This window comes from Eupeodes corollae, chromosome 3 (assembly GCF_945859685.1).
Source record: "Eupeodes corollae chromosome 3, idEupCoro1.1, whole genome shotgun sequence".
Classification (NCBI taxonomy): domain Eukaryota; kingdom Metazoa; phylum Arthropoda; class Insecta; order Diptera; family Syrphidae; genus Eupeodes; species Eupeodes corollae.
The window spans coordinates 123,017,102-123,037,859 of record NC_079149.1 but is presented as its reverse complement, the minus strand read 5'-3'; the positions used below and the strand labels follow the sequence as shown (position 1 = coordinate 123,037,859).

General features: G+C 32.3%; 1 protein-coding gene across 1 annotated transcript; it reads left to right on the top strand.

Annotated features, from left to right (window-relative positions):
- The first annotated feature begins 441 nt into the window (after positions 1–441).
- LOC129949868 (uncharacterized) lies at positions 442–20,531 on the top strand. Its single transcript, XM_056061561.1, has 3 exons — positions 442–643; positions 19,312–19,423; positions 19,484–20,531. The coding sequence occupies exons 2-3, from the start codon at positions 19,324–19,326 to the stop codon at positions 20,041–20,043; spliced, it is 660 nt and encodes a 219-aa protein (XP_055917536.1). The 5' UTR covers positions 442–643; positions 19,312–19,323; the 3' UTR covers positions 20,044–20,531.
- The last annotated feature ends 227 nt before the right edge of the window (positions 20,532–20,758 follow it).

Sequence of the window (20,758 nt, the reverse complement as noted above, 5' to 3'; positions counted from 1 at the left end):
TTCCTGTTTAAGACTTCTAATGTTTTAGTTTTGTTTGTCTTATGGATTAAATCAAATTAATACTTTTAAAAAATAATTATAAAATAAAAATTCCCAAGAAGTCAATAAAATCCCATGAATATTTCACATGCTCCCTTAACACTGCACCACCTATTGATCGATACTTTATCAAGCCAAGAAAAATATGAACCAAAATTGCAACCAACATCGAACATATTCAGCTATGGCTTAAATAAAGATACTCTTTCGGACCAAAATATATATACCTATACCTTTACCTAGGCTAAGTCCAACATCTGTGTTCGAGCTTTGAGATGGGTTCGTATGGTTTGATGTTGGCCATGAACGTTTGACATGTAAAGATGTTCCGCCGATGGAACTTCAAGTTCGAATGCAGACTTTTTGTTTTTGGGGACAGCTATAAACCCAGACTTGCTAGCCACAGTGATCAGTTGGTCGAAGATCATCGTTGTGTTTGGGATTACTTAAAAAGTTAAAAGCACTACTCACTTGTGTTAATAAAAAAATATTCAAAAAGGATAAACTATCGTTTTCACAGTATCTAGAAGTGTAATCGTGGTGTAAAAAGTGTTCCTATTGGATTGTGTCTTAATTTATTTTTGTTTGCACAAGAAAGCGAAAGGTTTGTTTGATTTTTGTTTTTAAATTTAAGTTACAAAAATATCCAACTTTGTGATAACTGCCTCCAAAAATAAAAACTCAAATACCAAATACCAAAATGAATTGATAAACGTGACCGGATTATTAGTCTTTTAAAAAATAACAACAACAATAACACTTTTGCCATTTATAAGCTGAAAAGTTGTGTGATCAAGAACATAATTTTCGTTTCGTCTTCGTCTTCTCCATCTGTGATGTGTACATATTTATCGTGCTTAAATAGCTCAGACCTACCAAGTATGCCACAGCCGCCATAACACCTTCTTGACAATAGTGTCACTCTTCTTGGCAAACATGTAGCCCATCTCCGCCACCGTACTTGTACTCGTACTCGTACTAGCATTCGTATAGCACGATTAAGATACGTTGACTTTCTTTCGTGGAATACCAAGTTGCCAAAGACGAAGTAGAAGCTGAAGCTGAAAAAGCCGGAGCAGCCGATATGATGGTGGGTTGAACATTATTATATGAAGACGGGACACTCGACGAAGATATACTCTACTCGCATTGAATGGATAATGGAACGTGAACGCGAGAGATGACAAGTGATCTTTTTTCAATTTTTTTTTGTGGGGGGCTTCTGAATTGCAAGATTTCTAATCGCCTCCCAACTTCTTCGTCTTGATCGTGTCTTCGAAGTTGAAGTTGAATTCAAAGTCGTCTTCATCGGCGTTGTGCTGTAGTCTATGTCTCGATTCACAGGTGTACAAATGCGAGTACGAGTAGACTCTTTTTTTTCAAACATTTGGTGTGGTTGTCATCCTTTGCGGTTTTTGACCCGGATTCTGCAAAACAAGAAGTATGAAATTCAATCCATTTGTGGTGATTTTGAAATTTTCTTCCCCTTACCATACCAAACACCTCACTCGCATCTTTTTCATTGAGATTGAGAGCGACGAGCTAAAGACTCATAAGACCGATATGGCGGCAGAAATAATGGCTCATAGTAAAATCAAACGACCTAGTCAATGCATCATTATACAAGTATCTGTGGATGTCTTTTCATGGAATGTGCACCACAGAAACAACAATCTAATGGAGCAAGTGCCTCTTGGACATGCCATAGCCACAGAAACGCAGCCGCATTATGCGGCAATTCCTTCTGTTTTAACGACCATCAGATGGATGAACAAAAAATGTAAATAAACATACAAAAGATTGCGAAGCTAAGGAAGGTATTTGCGAGTATGCGAGTTGAAGTTGGAGTGTCTTGAAATGGCCCAAAGATGATAATGGTTGGTTTGGTTTGTTTATAAATTGGCGAATTGGCGATGGATGAATGGTTTTGGCTTTGGGTTGTCTTGTCAATCCACTCTCTTTAAAAAATTGATAGTGAAAACTTTTCCTCCTCGGGGCATCTTATATGAGTAGCTATATGCCAATATAAGATTCATTTTATTTGCGTGAGGTGCAACTGGCTTGGCAGGCTTTTGCAGCCATCACCAACGCTGACAATACAAGAAGGCTTACCAAAGTACCTGTTCGTATGTTCGTGAAGTTGAAAAAGAATTTCGCGCGTCAGAAATTAATGTATGCGAAAACTTGTTAACTGATGAATAAAAATTGTAATAAAAAAATAATAATTTCTTACAAGGAAAACCTTTAAGACGATGACAACTTGACGATGATGATGAGGCTTTAATATATATTTTTTGTAATAACAACAAGACGTGTAAAGTGAAATCGATATTTTAATTGGTGATTGGTGATTTTTGTAGTCGTTGTTGTTTTTGTTTGTCTGTTTGTTACCAGTTCCTTTAGGTGTGATGCTACTGAATATGGAAAGTATCGGCGAGTAACGCTGTTTTGGTAGTTCTTTTTTTTTTGGTTTTTGAAGATACAGGAATTTTGTTTTTCAATTTGTAAAGTGAAAGATGGATGTTTATTTTGGTGTTAATTTTTCGATTTAATTGGACTCGTTTAATGTTGTTTAACTTCAATGTCGGAGAAAGGAAGTATTTTTAGTTTCATGGTTATGAACTTATAGAGAGCAACATGAAGTTGTAGAAAGTGAACCTGTTTTTATCATTTTTTGTATAAAGATGTCCCGGAAGTTAGTTTTTGTTCGAAAATCACTAAACACTTGTTTACAGACAAAGCCAGTGCAAATTTGTGAACGTTTTTATCCCTAATTTTACTTAACAATTGCTTTGACGATATTACCTTAATGAACTTTCATAATTATACCACAATTCAACCTCTTTTTAATCTTTTTGTCAAGGACAACCTGCTCTACTTTCAAAAGAAGATATATGAAAAATAAAAAACTTATTCTTATTGAAATACTTTGTTTCAGCCTTGAAATCAGTTCTGCGTTATTTATAAAAGGAAACAGGTTGGGTGCAATTCAGAAATGAATGTTCATATAGACAAAAGTACCTTGGTGTCCTTCGAAAATATTTTGTGAATCATAGTAACCCTTTTAGTGTTTTGTAAATGCTTATAGATTTAAAATAATCACGTTTCATGCCATCTTCTGATTTTAATCCATCGAGTGAGTAGAAGTCATGTGTTGATCTTAACAGAAAAGTTGTTCTTTTAGCTTGAAAAAAAAGAAAGATTATGTTCAGTATTTTTCCCTTTAATATAATTTTAAAAGTCTTAAAGTATGTCAATAGTTTTGTTCGTGATTAGTTTCTGTCATTGTTTAGTCGTATGTCTTCAAATGCACAGTTTTCAATAAAAGGCAACAAGTATTTTAATAGTTTGAAAAAGATCAGAAATCAGTACTCATTCAGAATTTTCTTACAAGTTCAAAATTCTTAGCCCTCAGCCTCTAAAAAATGTTTTACAATTATCTTAAAATAAGAAAGTATTTTGTTTTGTTCTGATTTGTTAAGGAAGACCAACAAAGTTTAAAGTTTTGAAACATATTCCAAGACTACTTGACCAAAGAATTTTTATAAAGAATTAAGACAATATAGATTTAATGAACTTTTAGAGCCCCCGCAGACTGCAGACTTTTTATCGGCCGATAGTTTGGTCGGCTTGTTAATCAGTATGGAGAGGAATGCACATGCGCACACTACAGCGGTTCAGTATCGGCCGATAAAAAAGTTTAATAGGCTACCCAATTACATTCAAACTAATCTGTCGGCGAACTATCGGCCGACTGTTTAATCAGTATTGGCGCATACACGCCTGCGCATACATGACGATTGTTTAGTCGGCCGATAGTTCAGTTCGCTCTGTGATTTGGCATCGTGTGCATGTGTTTTGAATATGGCGTCGCCCAAATCACAATTGTTGATTAAGTTCCGTCGAAAAGTTGATTGAAGAAGTCGAGAAAAGACCTGCGCTTTATAAAAAAAGGTTTAAAAGAGTACTTCGACACGAATGTGAAAAAAAAACTGTGGGAGGAAGTTTGCGAAGCAGTTATTCTTGATTGGAATCGGCTTAGCGCCGAGGAAAAAACAAACAAAGGTAGGAACGTAAAAATAAAAATATTAGAGTATTTATGTGAATTTGTATTTATTTATCTATTTACAATTATTACACTTTGTTATATTGACACGGAATCGCGCCTCCGGGAGAAATAAAGTATGACGACATGTACTGTTCATTTATAGTTAAGTTTGTCATGGCACAATTGTAGAGAGTTTCTGTGAAATGTATGCCATCTTTGATTCTTACATAATTATGCAGGACACAGCAAGCTTTTATTATTATGACACATAAATTGATATTGACATCCATTGGTCGGTGCAATATACGCCATTTGTTAGCAAGGATCCCAAAAGTACATTCAACCATACTCTCGGAATCTCTTCTTGATTTTCCTCCTCCGGAGTAGGATGAGAGCAATAATTTTTCTGGACAATATTTTCATTGTGCGACCGCTTCAAAAGTCAGTAACAAACTAGTTCGAAAATAGTCGGCCGACTGTTGGATAGTCTGCGCCCTGCTCACCAACCAAACTGTTTAGTTGGCTCGGTGTGCGCACTTTCAGCCCAATTCGACTAAATTATCGGGCGACAAAAAGTCTGCAGTTTGCGGGGGCTCTTAGAGAGTTAATTCAATTGACTTTTGTTCTCTACAAACGAAGCGTGTTAAAAAAGAGGCTAGGATGCGACCCACACTGATAACTTCCCATACCGTCTGTCTAAAAAGTTGTTAATTGTATTATTCTTACAAATTTTTAAACTACCAACAGTATTTTTCATATAAAGAAATAGCTTAGTTTGAAAATCCAGTTTTGTTAAATAGATTTTGTCGAAAAAAAATTTGAACCAATCACAGTAGCATTTCTTAAATTTTTACAAATAGGATGAATGAAATTAATTTGAGAGATATCAAGAACCGAACTTCAAATTTTACCAAATTTGCTTACTATTTCCTGTAGATTTTATTTTTTATGAAAAAACGGACTGTTGGATTTTTATAAAAAAACATCGAAAACAATATTTTCTGTGAAATAAACAGCGTTTGAAGACAATATTTTCAAGTTTTAGTATTGTTTTTTTGTTAGGTTTTTTTTTTTTGGTAAAAAAAACTGTCAATTCGATTTTCCTTAAAATTTTACTGAGTGTTAACAACAATATTTTTTAAAAGATAAAAGTAGTTTAAAGCCAATATCTCAAAGTTTTGAAGAGATATTTGAGTCGAAAATCAATTTTTACCAACTTTTATTAATATTTAGTTGGTTTATTTTATTATTTATGTAAAAAAAACCGTCAATGCGATTTTCTCAAAATTTTTCTGAATGTTGAAAACAATATTTCTCATAAGTAAAAATTAGTTGAAAGCCATAATCTCAAATTTTTAAAAAGATATTTGAGTCGAAAATCATTTTAAACCAACTTTGAGTAATAAATTTTTTTAGATTTTTATTTTTTATAAAAAAAAACCGTCAGTTAGATTTTTCTCAAAATTTAACCAGATGTTAAAAACGTTTTTTTCGTTGCACAAAATGTTTTATTCTTAAAATTTTCGACATTTCAAAAAATGTTTGGTATAACGTTACAATATATTATATAAAATTTAATTCAAATCTCTAGTTTTTTGGTTCATGAGATATTTAGGGTTAACCAAAACCTGGCACATCTTTCTAAAAATCTTTTATTTTGACTCTAGCTACCTTGAAACGTCGAGAATTGTCAACATTTTCAATTTGACAAATCGGACCTATTACATTAACTTCCTATGGGAAGTTAAAAATATTAAACTGAAAATCAATAAGTTGGCACCAAAACATTGTAATAGGATTTGTCTACCCTTATACAAAATTAATTCAAAAGATGGAAGTCTGGAGTTAGTAAAGTCAAGAAAATTGCTGAAAAGTGTTTAAAAACGGTGTTGAATTGTACTTTCTAATTTATGGCTTGGGCTTATTTAGATTAGTTGGTTCAAATAATAATTTTAAACAGTCCTATCTTATTATAAACGCAAATATAAGAATAGCCAATGAAAAGGTCTATCTCTTTTGAAATTGTAATCTCTGTCCAAAATTATTTCAGTTTACGCATTGTAATCAAAATGTTTGTAAATCAACTACTTCAATAGACACATTTGGAACTTTACAATGTTAAGAAAATTAAACTTTTATAGTTTCTTCTTAGATTGGAAAAATAGATTTTCCAATCGTTTACATTTTTATAGTAATTTCTTTTTTTTGTCTTATTTCAACCTTCAAAATCGCTTTGATTTACAAATCAGCCGTTGGTCAATTTGGCCTCTCGTGAAAGAATATAGTAAATAATTAAAGAAGTTATTCTTTGCAAACATACCTCCCGATATGGTATCAGTACTCCAGATTATGTTTGACTTTCTTAACTAAGATTTATTAAAGCCAAAGCTTGGTAAGTGCACCAAAATCAATAAGAATTTGGTCACAGACTCCCATATCTGGACAGGTGCTCCTGCAACTTACTTAAGCCTCTTGGACAGTATTAAACGTAGAGTATTTAGATTGATTGGTGATATTACCATCATAAGATCATTTACGGCGCTTGAACATCGTCGAAATGTTTCTTGTTTCACCCTCTCTTACCGTTATTTAAATGGTTTATGCTTAGAGAAAAAGCCAGTTGCATTCCTCCCTTTAAACAGTTCAGCCGTAATACTCGCGCTTCTAGAAATGCTCATCAATATACCCTCGAGCCCAACTTCGGTCGTACTGTCAAGTAAAGATATTCGTTCTTTAGCCGTACTATGCGAATGTGGAATGCCTTGCCACACACTGTCTTTCCCAGCCATTCAATATTCACTCCTTTCAACCCCTCTCTCCCTTGCCTAGTGCTCACACTGTGTCTACATAATAAGAGTAGTATTATCTCCTTGAGTGCGCGCTTGTAAAAAAAAATCTTGATGAAAATTTGACATGGTTAATATTTTAACAAACTTATTTATGAAAGTTAAATAAAAGCTACGTAAAGTTACAACGCTTTTAAAACCAAAACGTTATTTATTAAGGCATTTGAAGATAAACTCATTTTAGAGGTTTCTTAACATCTAATGAAATCTGACTCAAGGGTGATATAATTATTTCTGATTGGTTAAAAAATGTATTTTTTTCAAACAAAAATCCAAGCAACTTTAGACAGGATCTTAAAAAACTGTAATACACTGAGGGGAGTTTAAGTAAACCTTAATAAAAAGGACAGGAAATTTTAAATTTTAATAAAAGTGTCATGTAATCTTATTTTGCAAAATTTGGATACAAACTTTGTTAAATTTTTAAACCTTAACTTAAAATAAAATAAACATATATAAAACGTATTATATTTTACCATTCATCAACTTTGAAACTCATAGATTTTTCAATACAAAATGCGAAATTTTAAGCAACTCAATTGCAAATTGAAAACGTTGAATTACAATTATGAGACTGACTTTCAAGAAGTCTTTTATTTGCTGCAGTCCAAAAAAAAACAAACTACTAATAGAAAAGATAGAAAACTTCTGATTTAGTATTCGTTTAATATTTTGTATCCTAGGTTCAAATTGATATCTTATTATATAATTTTGTTCCCAGTAGTTAACGTTTGTACAAATGATTCTAAACGTAGTTTAAGCCCCTTTAATGGTATCATAACTCAAACTTAATGTATTTTTCACTTTCTCAATAAAAAACATCTAAAGCATTATTTAAACACCTATTTCAATTTTTATTTTTGTATATATTACTTCGCACTCTTAGCACAAGTTCAATTTTATTTATGTGCAATTTAAATTATTTTCTATTGTCAGTTAAACTTATTTGTTAAACCAATTTTAATCGTTACTATATCACAAGTGCATAGCATTAGTAGAAGTAGTTTTCTCTTTCTTTTTTCTAGATTAAACGTCATTCAAAATAATTGTAGCGCACCTGAACTCGTACCGCATAGATACCTACAACCAAAACATTTAATTTAACCCATTGCCATTATTATCATCATCAAACTCAACTCCGTCAACTCACCACGATATACAACTACATGACCAAATCGTACTTTTTATATCTTCCAAAGAAATTATAACTAAGCAACTATAGTGTTGTATCGTCTATCGTCTGTCCGGTCCGTGTCCAGTCTATGTCCACTCCAGTTTAATTCAGTCTTCTCTTCAGCCAGTCAATCTATAGCAACATGCTCTATTTTTATATTAATTTTCCATCAACCGCCAAGCCAAAGCCAAAGCCGAAGCCAACATCAGGCCTCCAACTCCCAATTTGGAATCGTATATCTGCAATTTTCTCCACTCCTTATCTGAGTTGTATGAGCGTGTAACATTGAAAACCGACTTTGGACGTGCTTAACTTTTCCATCCGGATTGCATTTTTTCCCCGACCGCAGTCGTTCATTATTGTTGGAGTTTAATTTCAATTCAAAACTAATTCGCTTCCACTCTTCATAAATGTTTTAACCTTCTTTTGATAGTTTGTAAGTTTTCAACTTTAAGCTGCGGGAATGGGCTGGGATGGTGGTGACTGGCAGTTAAAATTTTGTTTCGGTGGAGGGTGTGTCAGTCATTAACTAATAATTAGGTGAGAAATCCGTTTCTTCTTATTTTATTGTTTTTGTTGTTGCTGTCAAGTTGATAATTGTACGGCAAAGTACAAACTACAAAATAATACCAGTTGTCGTCGTTGTTGAGTATGACTGTTAATATATGGAACTCAAGATTAATGCATGAATCTAACTCACCAGGTCTACAGCGACGACAACGCGACGCACGGTGACAATAATATGACAGTTATGACAGAAATGAAGATACACTACATACTTTTCCTTTGAAGAGCACTAGTTACATTTTTAATTGCAACATATAGGTTAAGTACTTCTTTTCGTATTCTTGCAAAATTTCCTCTTTTTTTCTGTGTTATTCTTTTTCTTGGCTACTCTGGCGTATGAGTGCTATTTTGTTGCTTAAAGTTTCTAATGGCTGATTCTAAGTTCGTGTAAAATTCTTTTTTTGTTTGAAAAATGTTTTATGATGATAGTTTTAGTGATTGTCATCAAATTGTATACAGGTTTCGTGTGTGTTCTGAATTGGCACAAAATTTAAGTCAAGTATAAATGTTGTAAGTGAAATCGTTACAAAGAACTCGTTAATGCGAATATGGTTGAAAACCATGCGATCATAATAATTTCCGTTTCTCTGTTTTATGCATGAAAGAAGAACGTTGTATTTATAATGTCCATAAAATCTACTGATTGGCAAAGAACAAGCATATTTTAATTATTATACGGTTCAAAAATAAATTTTTTATGGCAAAATCTTAAACGACTTTATTGGATCTTGTTGAAACCAACTACATATATGATTGTAAAATGGTCACTTCACCAAAAGTCCTTTTTGCAATTACATAGACGCAGTTTAAAATATGACCATCTATATTCATGACCATAATAGAATAAAAAGCCGTAGCTTTTTGGTGTTTAACTCATAAATATGACTTACAAATTATCTGGCTGCAAAGTAGCCAGAATATACATAAGAATTTTTGTATCGCTTGGAAAAAGTATCCTTCATATTGTCTTCAGTTGTATGTTGAACGTAACGATTTTCTATTTAAACTACTCAATGTTTACAAATCCGATAACGATATTTCGGCTACCAAAATTTGGATATTATTAATCGGTGCAGGTGCGGTGTTAAAAATATCTTTTTTTTTAAACATACATTTTATATGGCACCTTTTAGTATTCATACAAAATCGAAATATCCTTGTAAGTGAGTTTTTTCTCTGATCAAGAAGGATTTAAAATAACCGTATAGAAACTCATAATACATATTTATAAGTTCTTTTTATTGAAAGAAAATCAAAGGGTCCCAATTAAACGTAAAAATCTAACTGAAATCGAAATTAAATACAAATTACCCTAGTTTTGTTGGAAAATCTGTCAATAGTATAGTAAAATTTTACACGAATAACAAAAACAATATCCGCAATATGAATACTACCGATAAAAGTTAAAGTAGAACATTTATACGAGTATCGAATAGATCGTATGTGATTTCATTCTCAAATGTTGTTACAATTGATATTGCATTTGTATCCCGATGGCTTTGTTCGTTAAGTAGTTGTGCATTTGGAATCATGTGTTTTCCATTGGGGAAACAAATCAATCTGTTGATATTATTTAATTTTGTAATGAAAATGGACTAACTGGGCTCATTTTGCAAGAGAAAACAATAGAAAAGATAATTAGGTTTATCTCAGTTTAGATTAAATAAATCTTTTTAGTGTTTCCGTTATACAAGAAGATTTAACACAGGTTTTTCTTCACAAATTTTGAGTCGACTCCTATCTTTGATCAGAATCGACTCGAATCAAGCTCATTTCAACTCGATTCAGGTATATAAAGAATTTAGTCGAGCTTCAAACTCGCTTCAACACCACAACTTTGAAATCGACCATCACATTACACCATTTTTCACTGTTCTATCTATGGAATACCAAAAAAAACACGGCTATTATTCTGAGCGTCTTGTGTTAAAAAATTCTAAATATAATTTATATTAAACCATGGTGCAGCTGTAAGCCAATCGGTTGACACGTAAGACTTATCTTTTCCTTCTGAAACTCCACTAAGCTAAAGCACGCTGATTTAGGATTTTTGTATAAGCTTATTGTATGTGCTGAATATTTTTAAAATTGTTTTCAACTGAAGAAGGCGTCTATTTTCTTTCCTTTTCAATTCTGTTGTTTGCTTTCATCTAGAATTACAATTTAATCCAACCGACTACCCTTTACGGATTTATAGACACGTTTCGAGGATGCATCTGAAGATCGTAAGCAAATTTACGATTTGTCCAATTAATTTTGTTTACATTTTTTGAAATCCTTAATTTAAAAAAAATCTTAATTGGTTCGTGTCTATATCTCGAAAACCATCAGAAATATCTACTTTATTTACACATTGTCACTTTTTTGTATTTATTAACGAAACGGAAAAAAGTTTCCTGTCTAGAATATTTTACGATATTAACCACATTCAATTTTAACGAAAAAGATCGCTTGACTTATAGCAACCGTAATTTTTATAAAACAGAAACAAAATTAAAAAATAGTTGTTGCATTTTCATTTCACTCAAGTAACCGAATTTTTAAATGATTTTTGGGTTACACATTGTAAATTTGTATTTATACCATCCTAAGTTGTATACATATATGTATCTCACATTCATACATTTCTTATCTACCTACTTGTTTAATTTTAACTTGCTGCTTATTAATTTTTATTAAATAAATGTCAGAGTAAAAAATAGAGAATAAGAAAATCATTAAACAAATTAATAATAAAAATATCTGTGAGACGAAACAGTGTTGTTTAAATAAACAAAAATCTTTTAAACCAAGTCATCGTCCACAACTATAGAAGTGGGTTAAATATCCCATGCCAGAGCAATTGTAGCATTGAACAAGCAATTTTTCAGAGTCACCAACGGAAAACTTGACTTTAGGTTTCGAATCATTTTGATGCTGGGAAACTTGCGCTGAATATGATGCGGAATTTGTTGGTCTGTTTTTTTTTTTTTTTTGTGTGCCAGTTTTTTTAATTCATCGATTGTGCGTGCTAAGTACAATATGGCGATGCTAGCGGAACGATCTTGGAACCCATCAATGATATATTGAATAATTTGTTTTTCGTCAATATAAGCACGTGATGCACGCTCTAGCTTTTTTAAAATGTAGCCCATAATAGATGTGTTTGAGGACACAAATGGAGTACTTCGCATCTTATCAATAATTTCCGAAACTGAATAAGTGTGTTCAAAATTGGCCAAAAAATTGAAATCAGAAAAGGTGCTTTATTCGTCAATTTGTAAGAATATTTTGGCAGCGGGATAAAGCTTTATCAATCGGCGAATGCTTTTTAATTTGAACATACTATCACGTGAACGGAATCACATGCTCGCTCAAGAGTACTGATCCATTTCTTAGCATCGTATGTATGATCACCAGAAAACAATGGTATGGAATATTGAATGTCCTCAAACGAAGGTTGATACGAAGGTTGATACGAAGGCGACGAAGAACTTGCAAAATTCAATATGCTTAAGTTTCTTTTCAATTATCTGAATGTCTTTATTCATCTGGGCTACATTTCCAGGGACGGATTCTTGAATCTGTTGTGACAAATCAGAATTTATTGTCTTACCAGGATGTTCAATATTTTCTGCTTCGATGAAATTTAATTTTCACTTGCTACTTTTTATTTTTTATTAAATCAATGTAAAAAATAGAGAATAAGAAAATCATTAAACAAATTAATATATAAAAATATCTATGAGACGAAACAGTCTTGTTTAAATAAATACAAACCTTTTAAACCAAGTCATCGTCTACAATATATTATAAGTTAACGTTTTCTTTAAATACTTTTTGACCACCTTCAGTAAATGCAGGTCATTGGAATTTGACAGATAAATATATCCAAATAACTTAACGCAAAAATCTTAAATATTTGAGTCATGGTATCAAATTTCAGCGATCCTCCAAGCCTTCACCATTTAGCAATTCCTACTTAAAAAAATCCCCTTTTTAAAAGCTTAGATTAACCTTTGTACAACCTTCAGTAAAACTAGCAACATTTCGTTGCGTATCAATTTAAAAAAAAATGTTAACTATGTGCAAGAAAAAAACAATCAAATCAATAGAACTGAATTTCAAGGTTCCGGACATACTCTAATTATGCATAACTAATAGTTTCACTATCCTATTATCGAATTAAATGGATACCATTATAGCTTTCAGTGAAAAATTTTAATTTCAAGGCTGTTGTCATACTCCTCAAGCTCTTATAGCTATTATAAGTTCACCACTTTGCAGATTACGCACTCAAAGACTCATTCCCATTATAAAAGTCCCTCGATCAAATATTTTAATTAAAAGAATTCACGCAAAGTTTCACAGATTATGAATAATCGCACTTCTTGTGATCAAAAATTGTGCCCATATACATAATATGCGTGACATGAAAACAAAATTATTATTGTTGACTGTTAAATTACAAGTGCCCCAAAAAAAGTGACATTCGTAAGTCACTATAATATGCGCATCTTGAATATGGCACGAGTTTTGAGTTATCACGGACATTTGCTTGACACACTGTTGGATGAGTAGTTTACCTATTCATTCATTATAACTGATGTAACACATAAAATTAAAGATTGTATAACCGACAAAAACAAAAAAAGCAAACTAAGCATGAAGCATAATTGCTTACCCCATTCATCTATGTCAAGCATTATTATTATTTAGAGATACACGATCAAACCGTATATAAAGCATTGTATATAATATGCAATGCATACAATATACATTGTACACCATGACCTACGTGAATGAATTTAAGTCTCTTTGTTTTATTTCGGATCCAAAGGAGCACCTGATTTTGATTTGCAACCACTTAAGTTTTTGGCACAAGCTTAAATACGGCAATTTTCAGATCGTTTGTTAGTGATGATGGTAATGTTTATGGCACTGGTACTGGCGCCACAAGCAATTTGTCAAATAGTGACACTTTAATTGTGTAACTATAGCAGGTATAGGTTAGGTACTCTTGAAAGGCAGAGAGGTAATTACTTAACTCATCGGAAGTTTTAAACAAAAATAAGATTGCTTGAAGATTAAGATACTGTACATAGTTCAGTAAATCATCATGGTTTAGTTGGCATCGCACATTGACTAAAGGATCCGCTACGCTTGCTGCTGATGTTCAATGATGTAGAAATGATTTTGAAATGCGAGTTGAGTGGCTCTGCACTATAACAAAGTGAAAGGAAACGAAAAAAAGACATGTTGATGGTGCTGCTGCAGTGGTGCAGTGCTGCACCAGCACCGTGAGATACATTCGTATAGTAGTAGCTCTTGCATAAGAGTTAATCACGATGAGCCAGGACGTCCCCTTCGCCATCGACTCGGTGGTGCCATTCCAATTCAGTTAATTTCCAAAATCAGTTTGAAATGTACAAATTCACGTAATACCATAGCTAGTTTAAGAGAGTTATATGTATATGGGAAAATGATAGGAAACCTTTTCCTTTATAACTTTGTAAGCTAGAAGCTCTCTGCAGAAATGGATAATTAAAATAAAAGCAACAATCAAAAAAATAGAAGGGACCCAACTTTTATCATCATCACGACAGCAACGCGGCATTGTCGTACCACCTGCATTAAGTGTTTCCGTCAACAAGATTAAAAACACGGATATATGTACTCGCATACTTTCCTAAAGTGCGATATGGCACCACTTATTTAAGCAATTAGCCATTTTATATACCATTGGCTTAGCTTTATTTAATTCTTCACGCACTATAGTGCTTAAAAATGCAGGGCTTAGATTTTTCGCTGACAAACTACCGGCATTTTAATTTGATATAATTAAGTATACAGGCTGGCCTAATGAGAATGAGAGTATTTAAGCAACTATAAAAAAAACACTTTCTCCATTAATCATAGACAAATTAAATTAAATGCGCAGTAGGTAGCTTTGAGCATTAAATGGAATGAGTCTTAATTTTGTAACAGTTGGGTGCTGTGGGATCTTTTCTTAGCGAACCGCATCAGAAATAAGAAAGCCCTTAACTTTTACGGAAGTCAATGCACGATGGCAGAAACAATTAATCCATCAATCTGATGTTAAGATTAAAGACAAGCCAGGTTAAGAATTGTAATTCAATTAAATGTAGGGTAATAGAGGGCATACTAGTTTATATCGATTCAAGATTTTCAAGGATATTTAAGAATTTAAACTACAACTTGATATTTAACATAATGGAATTCTTTTAACTCAATGTAAAAAGATCAGTGCAACATTTTCCCTCTAATTCCCACTTTTCTTGTAATTTAAAGGATAGAGCTAGAATATTAACAATAATCTATGAGCACAGAATGGGCTCTGCTTCGATAATTTGTTAATTTTAATAGATAAAGATTTTGAAATATGCTGACTGTGACTAACATTTTAAGTTTAATTTTGAATATTGATGAAAAAAAGGTGCCGAGGCTTTCAGAGAGAAAAGGCACCGTTTACTGATTTTATTTAGCGTATTCGTTGAATTTAAATCTATCAGAAAAGTAAATTTCAAGATATTTCACAGGGATAAAAGTTGGCATTTTGTTGCTAAACTATCCAATCGGACTGTTCTGCGTTAGTTCTGTTTTGGAGGGGTTGATCTTTTTTCCCCATTGGATGTAATACTCCCAGATTCTTAAAATATGTTCTTTAATTCTACATACGTAGAGCTATTTCAGGACTTCTAGAGGTACTATAAGTTACTAAATCGTCAGCGAATAGAAGCGTCATTGTTTGTGAGTTATTGATCGGTTGATCGAAGGGGTAGAGATTGAACATGTCAGGTTCAAGAACCGATCCTTGAGCAACCCCTGCTAGGGCATTCTTAAGAGTTGGTTCGATGTTTTCTACTGAAATCTTAAACTTACTATTTGAAAGGAAACTGTGTATAATGGTAGCAAATTTCAACTGAACTCAACTTGAGTTCTTTATTATAAGCCCAAAGTTAATTGTATGGATATTTGATACAATTTAGAGAATAGAACTATGACATTAATTTTAATTTACGAGCACAGAAGGGGCTCTGCTTAGACATTTTGTTAAATTTTAAAGTATAGTTTTCAATATTCTATCTGAGAATAACATTTGAAGTTTAATCAATTTTAAGTGATGATTAGTAGCGGGTCTTAAATACCATGCGTCCTTGATCGGGCAAATTTCATTCTCATACGATTTATCATTCAACTGAATGAGAATCACGGAGAACGAAGTTTTATGAGACATTCGTTTTTCGATAATATTGCTTCGCTACTTGCTTTTAAAGTTGAACATAAAGATGCAAAGTCTACATACAGATCCATTAATATTTCCTAGAAATCATGCATACAATTAAATTCAACTTATCATCAATCTAGCTTCGATACAAGACTCATAAACGCCTTTATAGCGTGCAATATAAGTTAGGTGGGTACATCAGGGCATAAAAATAAACCTTATAGCTAGGTGTGTTATAACATCGCTAATAATGTTAAAGACTTACATCCATGAAAACGTTTACACAAGTAAAAAATTACACTATATCTCTATCAGAGTCTCAATGCCGCAAAAGGCCCTGCCCGCCGCATATCATAATAAAGCTTCAAACAAATGATATTGCAACAAGTATCCGTATCGCATATATAGAAGCACGTTCCCTATGCCATGTAATTACCCCATTGGGTATAATGTTAATTTAAATTGTTTGCAACCGATAACAAAACCGTATAGTACTGTATTGGACAATGAAAAATAGCAACAACACAAAGCACATCATTATCATCATCATCAAGTTTATAAAGAGGATAGAACAAAATACCTTCCTCTTTTAATCTCGATTATAGAATCTTTTTCGTAATAAAAATCAATCAAGCAGAAAGCATTATTATTATGTTTCGAGTTTGGATAAAGCACAAATCAAAACATTGATGAAAAGTTCATCTAAACAGAAAATTACATCATTTTACAGACGACGATGGTGAGGCATGGGAAACTTTTTTGATTAGTCAAACATTGAACATATCGATCGTCGTCGTCATGTGTGTTTTCTGTTGCAAGATAAATAATAAATATATTGTACCGACTTTTAAAATGTTGCGGTAGGCTTAAGTAAACACAACAGCTACATATTTGTTTAGACACAGCGGAAACTAGAAACATGTGGTTCTTGGTTGTTTCAGAGAGAAGAAACTTAGGTGCGGTTTTGTTGAATTTGGAAAGAAACTTGGGAATTGTATTTCAAATATCATCGATTTAAACTGTAAACTTTTTGAAAATCAGTTTCACATGTTTAAAAATAAAAAGACCTATCTGAAGAGTAGGTATTCTTTGACCCTGAATGTCTTAAAATTAAATGGGTGCAAAAAGAATGAAAATTTTTTTTTAACTTTGTTATGGCGCTTGGCGCGAATATGTTCAAAAAGTCCGGAAGTTGCAATAAGAACATTTATAATTTTCTGTAAAGTTTGATAGAAGCTAAAAATATCATCGAACAAAGAAGTTCAAAAAACACTCTTTTTTTTAAATGTTTGCCTTTTGGTAATTTTAACAAACAATTTATAAAAAATAAAAGAGTATTTTAATTGGAATAGCTTAGAATTTGTATCATACAACAAGTTCTCATGCAAAAATGCAAGCTTGGGTCTATACCAGATCCTGAATTCACTTTTTGTAATCTGTTGCCACACTGAACTAAATAATGTCAGTATTTGACAATTGTTCTGAAATGAAAATATTTTACTTTGTTTTGTATTGTTTGTTTTAACAAATTAAAAATACATAATTTATCTGTACACATTCTTAAATTGTTGAAATCTCTCTATAACCTAGACATTTCCTGCTTCTTGAAATAACTTATCAATTTTTTCACGAGGTTATCCCTCTTTCAAGGCTTTTGATTGGTAGAAATAAATGAAAATTGAACTTTGAACGTACATTTTGACCAAGCCAACTAGTTAGTTTTTCAAGTGTCATAAATTTCAAATTTAAAACTACCAAAAACATTTTTGTCTAAAAACACTCCTTAGCCAAGCTACAAGTCCATCACGATTTGTATTTTGTATTGTAAAAAATATTAGTTATTTCTTTTCCGAATTGACAAGGAAACCATTTACAGTACACATTAAATGGAGTTGTGCAAAAAATAAATAAATCATAGAGTAATAAAGTTCAGCTTTCAGTTGAACGAAGAAGTTTTTTTTAAATACTAAATACAAGTCGAGATTAATGTAATTTCAGCTTAAAAAAACCTGCCCATTTAAAACCATTGTATTTTTCTGTTGCAATAAGTTAAGAGTAAAAGTAAAGTGCAAAACTGTTGTAAGATTGTCTAAATAATATTTGTGTGGTGCAGGAAAATGTTACATTTTTTTCCTACAAGTTTGCAGTCAATAATTTTAATTTGAGCTGTTTTCAATTTTTTAGCAGTTTTTGAAGCAAATCAGTCAAATCAGAGATTGTAAGCTTACTAAGCTCAATTGTAAAAATTATTTACAAATTTAAATTTTCATGAATATATTCCAAAAAAGCTTCCCTCAAAAAAACCATAAATTTTAATTAGAGGAGAAAATATCACCATTTTTAATTCGAAAAATAGGATTAACAGACAACAAAAAAGTGTAATACTTTCCTAATATGGAGTCCACTAAAAGTTCCATTCGTAGTCTCGATTTTGGTGACAATATGTTAGTTAATATTGAAGCTATGATACTTTGCCTTTTTGTAGAAACAACCCCCTTTCGACGCAAGAGGTCTGTTATAATTATAAGGTTCACCTGAGAATGTGGTGTCCATTTTTTTTTGTTGATTTAAATTTCGGTAAGTGGTCCTGCCGATTGCTTCTTTTAGACGTTTTTAAAGGTCTAAGTATAGTTACAGATTTTTTCTTACAGTACATAACGATGTGCCCTTGGTGGAAACTATTTGCATTTGCACTATGTAGTTTATAAAAAGTCAAGCTTCTTAAACCTTTTATCTTAAAGTTCTTAAACCCTCCTATCAATTAATTCATCCCAAATAATGTTATTCTTTTTACAAAATCCTCAGGCATCGTTGAGTTTTAAGACTATAGTCATGAAGCTAGAACATTTTTTCTTCTTTATCATTGGCTATATGACTTCATTTAGCAACATGATAATTGTTTTTAAGCAGAAATACCTACTTTAAAAAAAAATAACTTTCCTAACCTACATCAAACTTTGACTTTATTCTTTCTCTAAATGTGACTTTCATTAGTTGAGTCATTAGCGCCGAACCCTCGCAAAACTATTCAACTGAGTAGTTTCATCTTAACCTTAAAACGAACGATTATTTACAATATTATCGCTTAAAGGCCTTTAACAAATTGTTTTCAAAATAATATTGACAATCCATTGACCCTCTGTTGTGAGTTAAATGTTTACCAATTTCAAATACACACGATTTAGACTTATGTACATTTGTTACATGATGATATAACATTAAAGTCAACTCTACTCAGCCTAAAACCTATTGAACTTTGTCAAATAAACAATAACTAATCAAAATCGTCATGGCTGACCGGAAATGGGTTAGGTTGGGTATATTATTCATTACTTAAACAAATATAATTTAGAACGAAATTTCATTTTAACTCAAATTCAACTCAAAACCGTCATCATTTTTGATTTAGTCATTTCAGAAAATGTCGGTGCTACGGACAATGGTGTTGTTAGCTATCGGTGCAACGTTAGCTTTGGCTCAACGTCGACTTGCTCTACCTGATCCTCGAAGCTGTGCTAATCGTAAGGATTTTATATTATTTAAAAATTGTCCTTTTCTATAAAGTTTGTATTTTTTTAAAGGCGTCCGTCATGCAACATACCGTGATGCTCGAGGTGTGGCACATTCGTACTTCTTCAGTTGGGAACACGCACCAACTAGGAGTCTGGAAGTTGATTGGTTAGATGCGCGAAACATTTGCCGTCGTCACTGCATGGATGCTGTGTCTCTGGAAACACCCCAAGAAAACGAATTCATCAAGCAACGTATATCTCGAGGCAATGTGCGTTACATTTGGACTTCGGGTCGTAAGTGTAACTTCGCTGGCTGTGATCGTCCTGACTTACAACCTCCAAATGAAAACGGATGGTTCTGGTCTGGATCAGGAGCAAAGATTGGCCCAACAAGCCAACGAAACACTGGTGATTGGTCCCAAACTGGAGGATACAACCAACCTCAGCCCGATAACCGAGAAGCTGCCCAGGGTAACGATGAGTCTTGTTTGTCCATTTTGAACAACTTCTACAACGATGGACTTAAATGGCACGATGTTGCTTGCCACCATTTGAAGCCTTTCGTTTGTGAAGATTCCGAGGAGCTGTTGAACTTTGTTCGTTCACGTAATCCAGGAGTTCGTCTTTAAAGATAAAATATCTAGGAATATGACGACGCGACGATGATATTGAAGAATAAGGAGCAACACGGTTTATTATTGAAGTTGGGAGTTAATTTATTATTTTTTGAAACACCTTTAAATGAGCGCATATACACAGCAACATTGTGCAAATTTTCGTAAAGGTGCAGTATTGTGTGAAAGAAAGTATTTTGGGTGGGTGATTCGAGGCAATTTATATTATATATAAATTTGTAATTGTTTTTTGTTTTATCATTTTATTTAAAAAAAGAAAGAGAGAGAAAAAAATATATTTTTTGGAAGAAAAATTGGATTTTATTTTAAGAATTTTTATTTAACAAAAAAAATAAACTAAAATTAACAGTATTTATGAATTATTTAATGAAATTTAATATCTAAAATGTATTTAAGTTCTTTTTCGCAAAAATTGAATTCTGTTCTCACAATATTCTTTATTCTTTTATTTTTATGTAATAAATAGATTTATGAAAATGAAATGTTTTTGTTTATAATTTATGATAACTCAAATTTGGCAGAAAGAAATGATGTTCTTGTTATCTTTTAAAAGCTGACGAAGTGGAATCTTTGGTTGAAATTAGGAAAATTTAATACCATCAAAACTGATTCAAAGATTGCAAAATTGGCCAACAGCTAATTTTGTGAGTGAATGTTATTACCAAAATATTTGGATGTACTTAGGGTTTTAGGTACAAGAGTCTTGCTA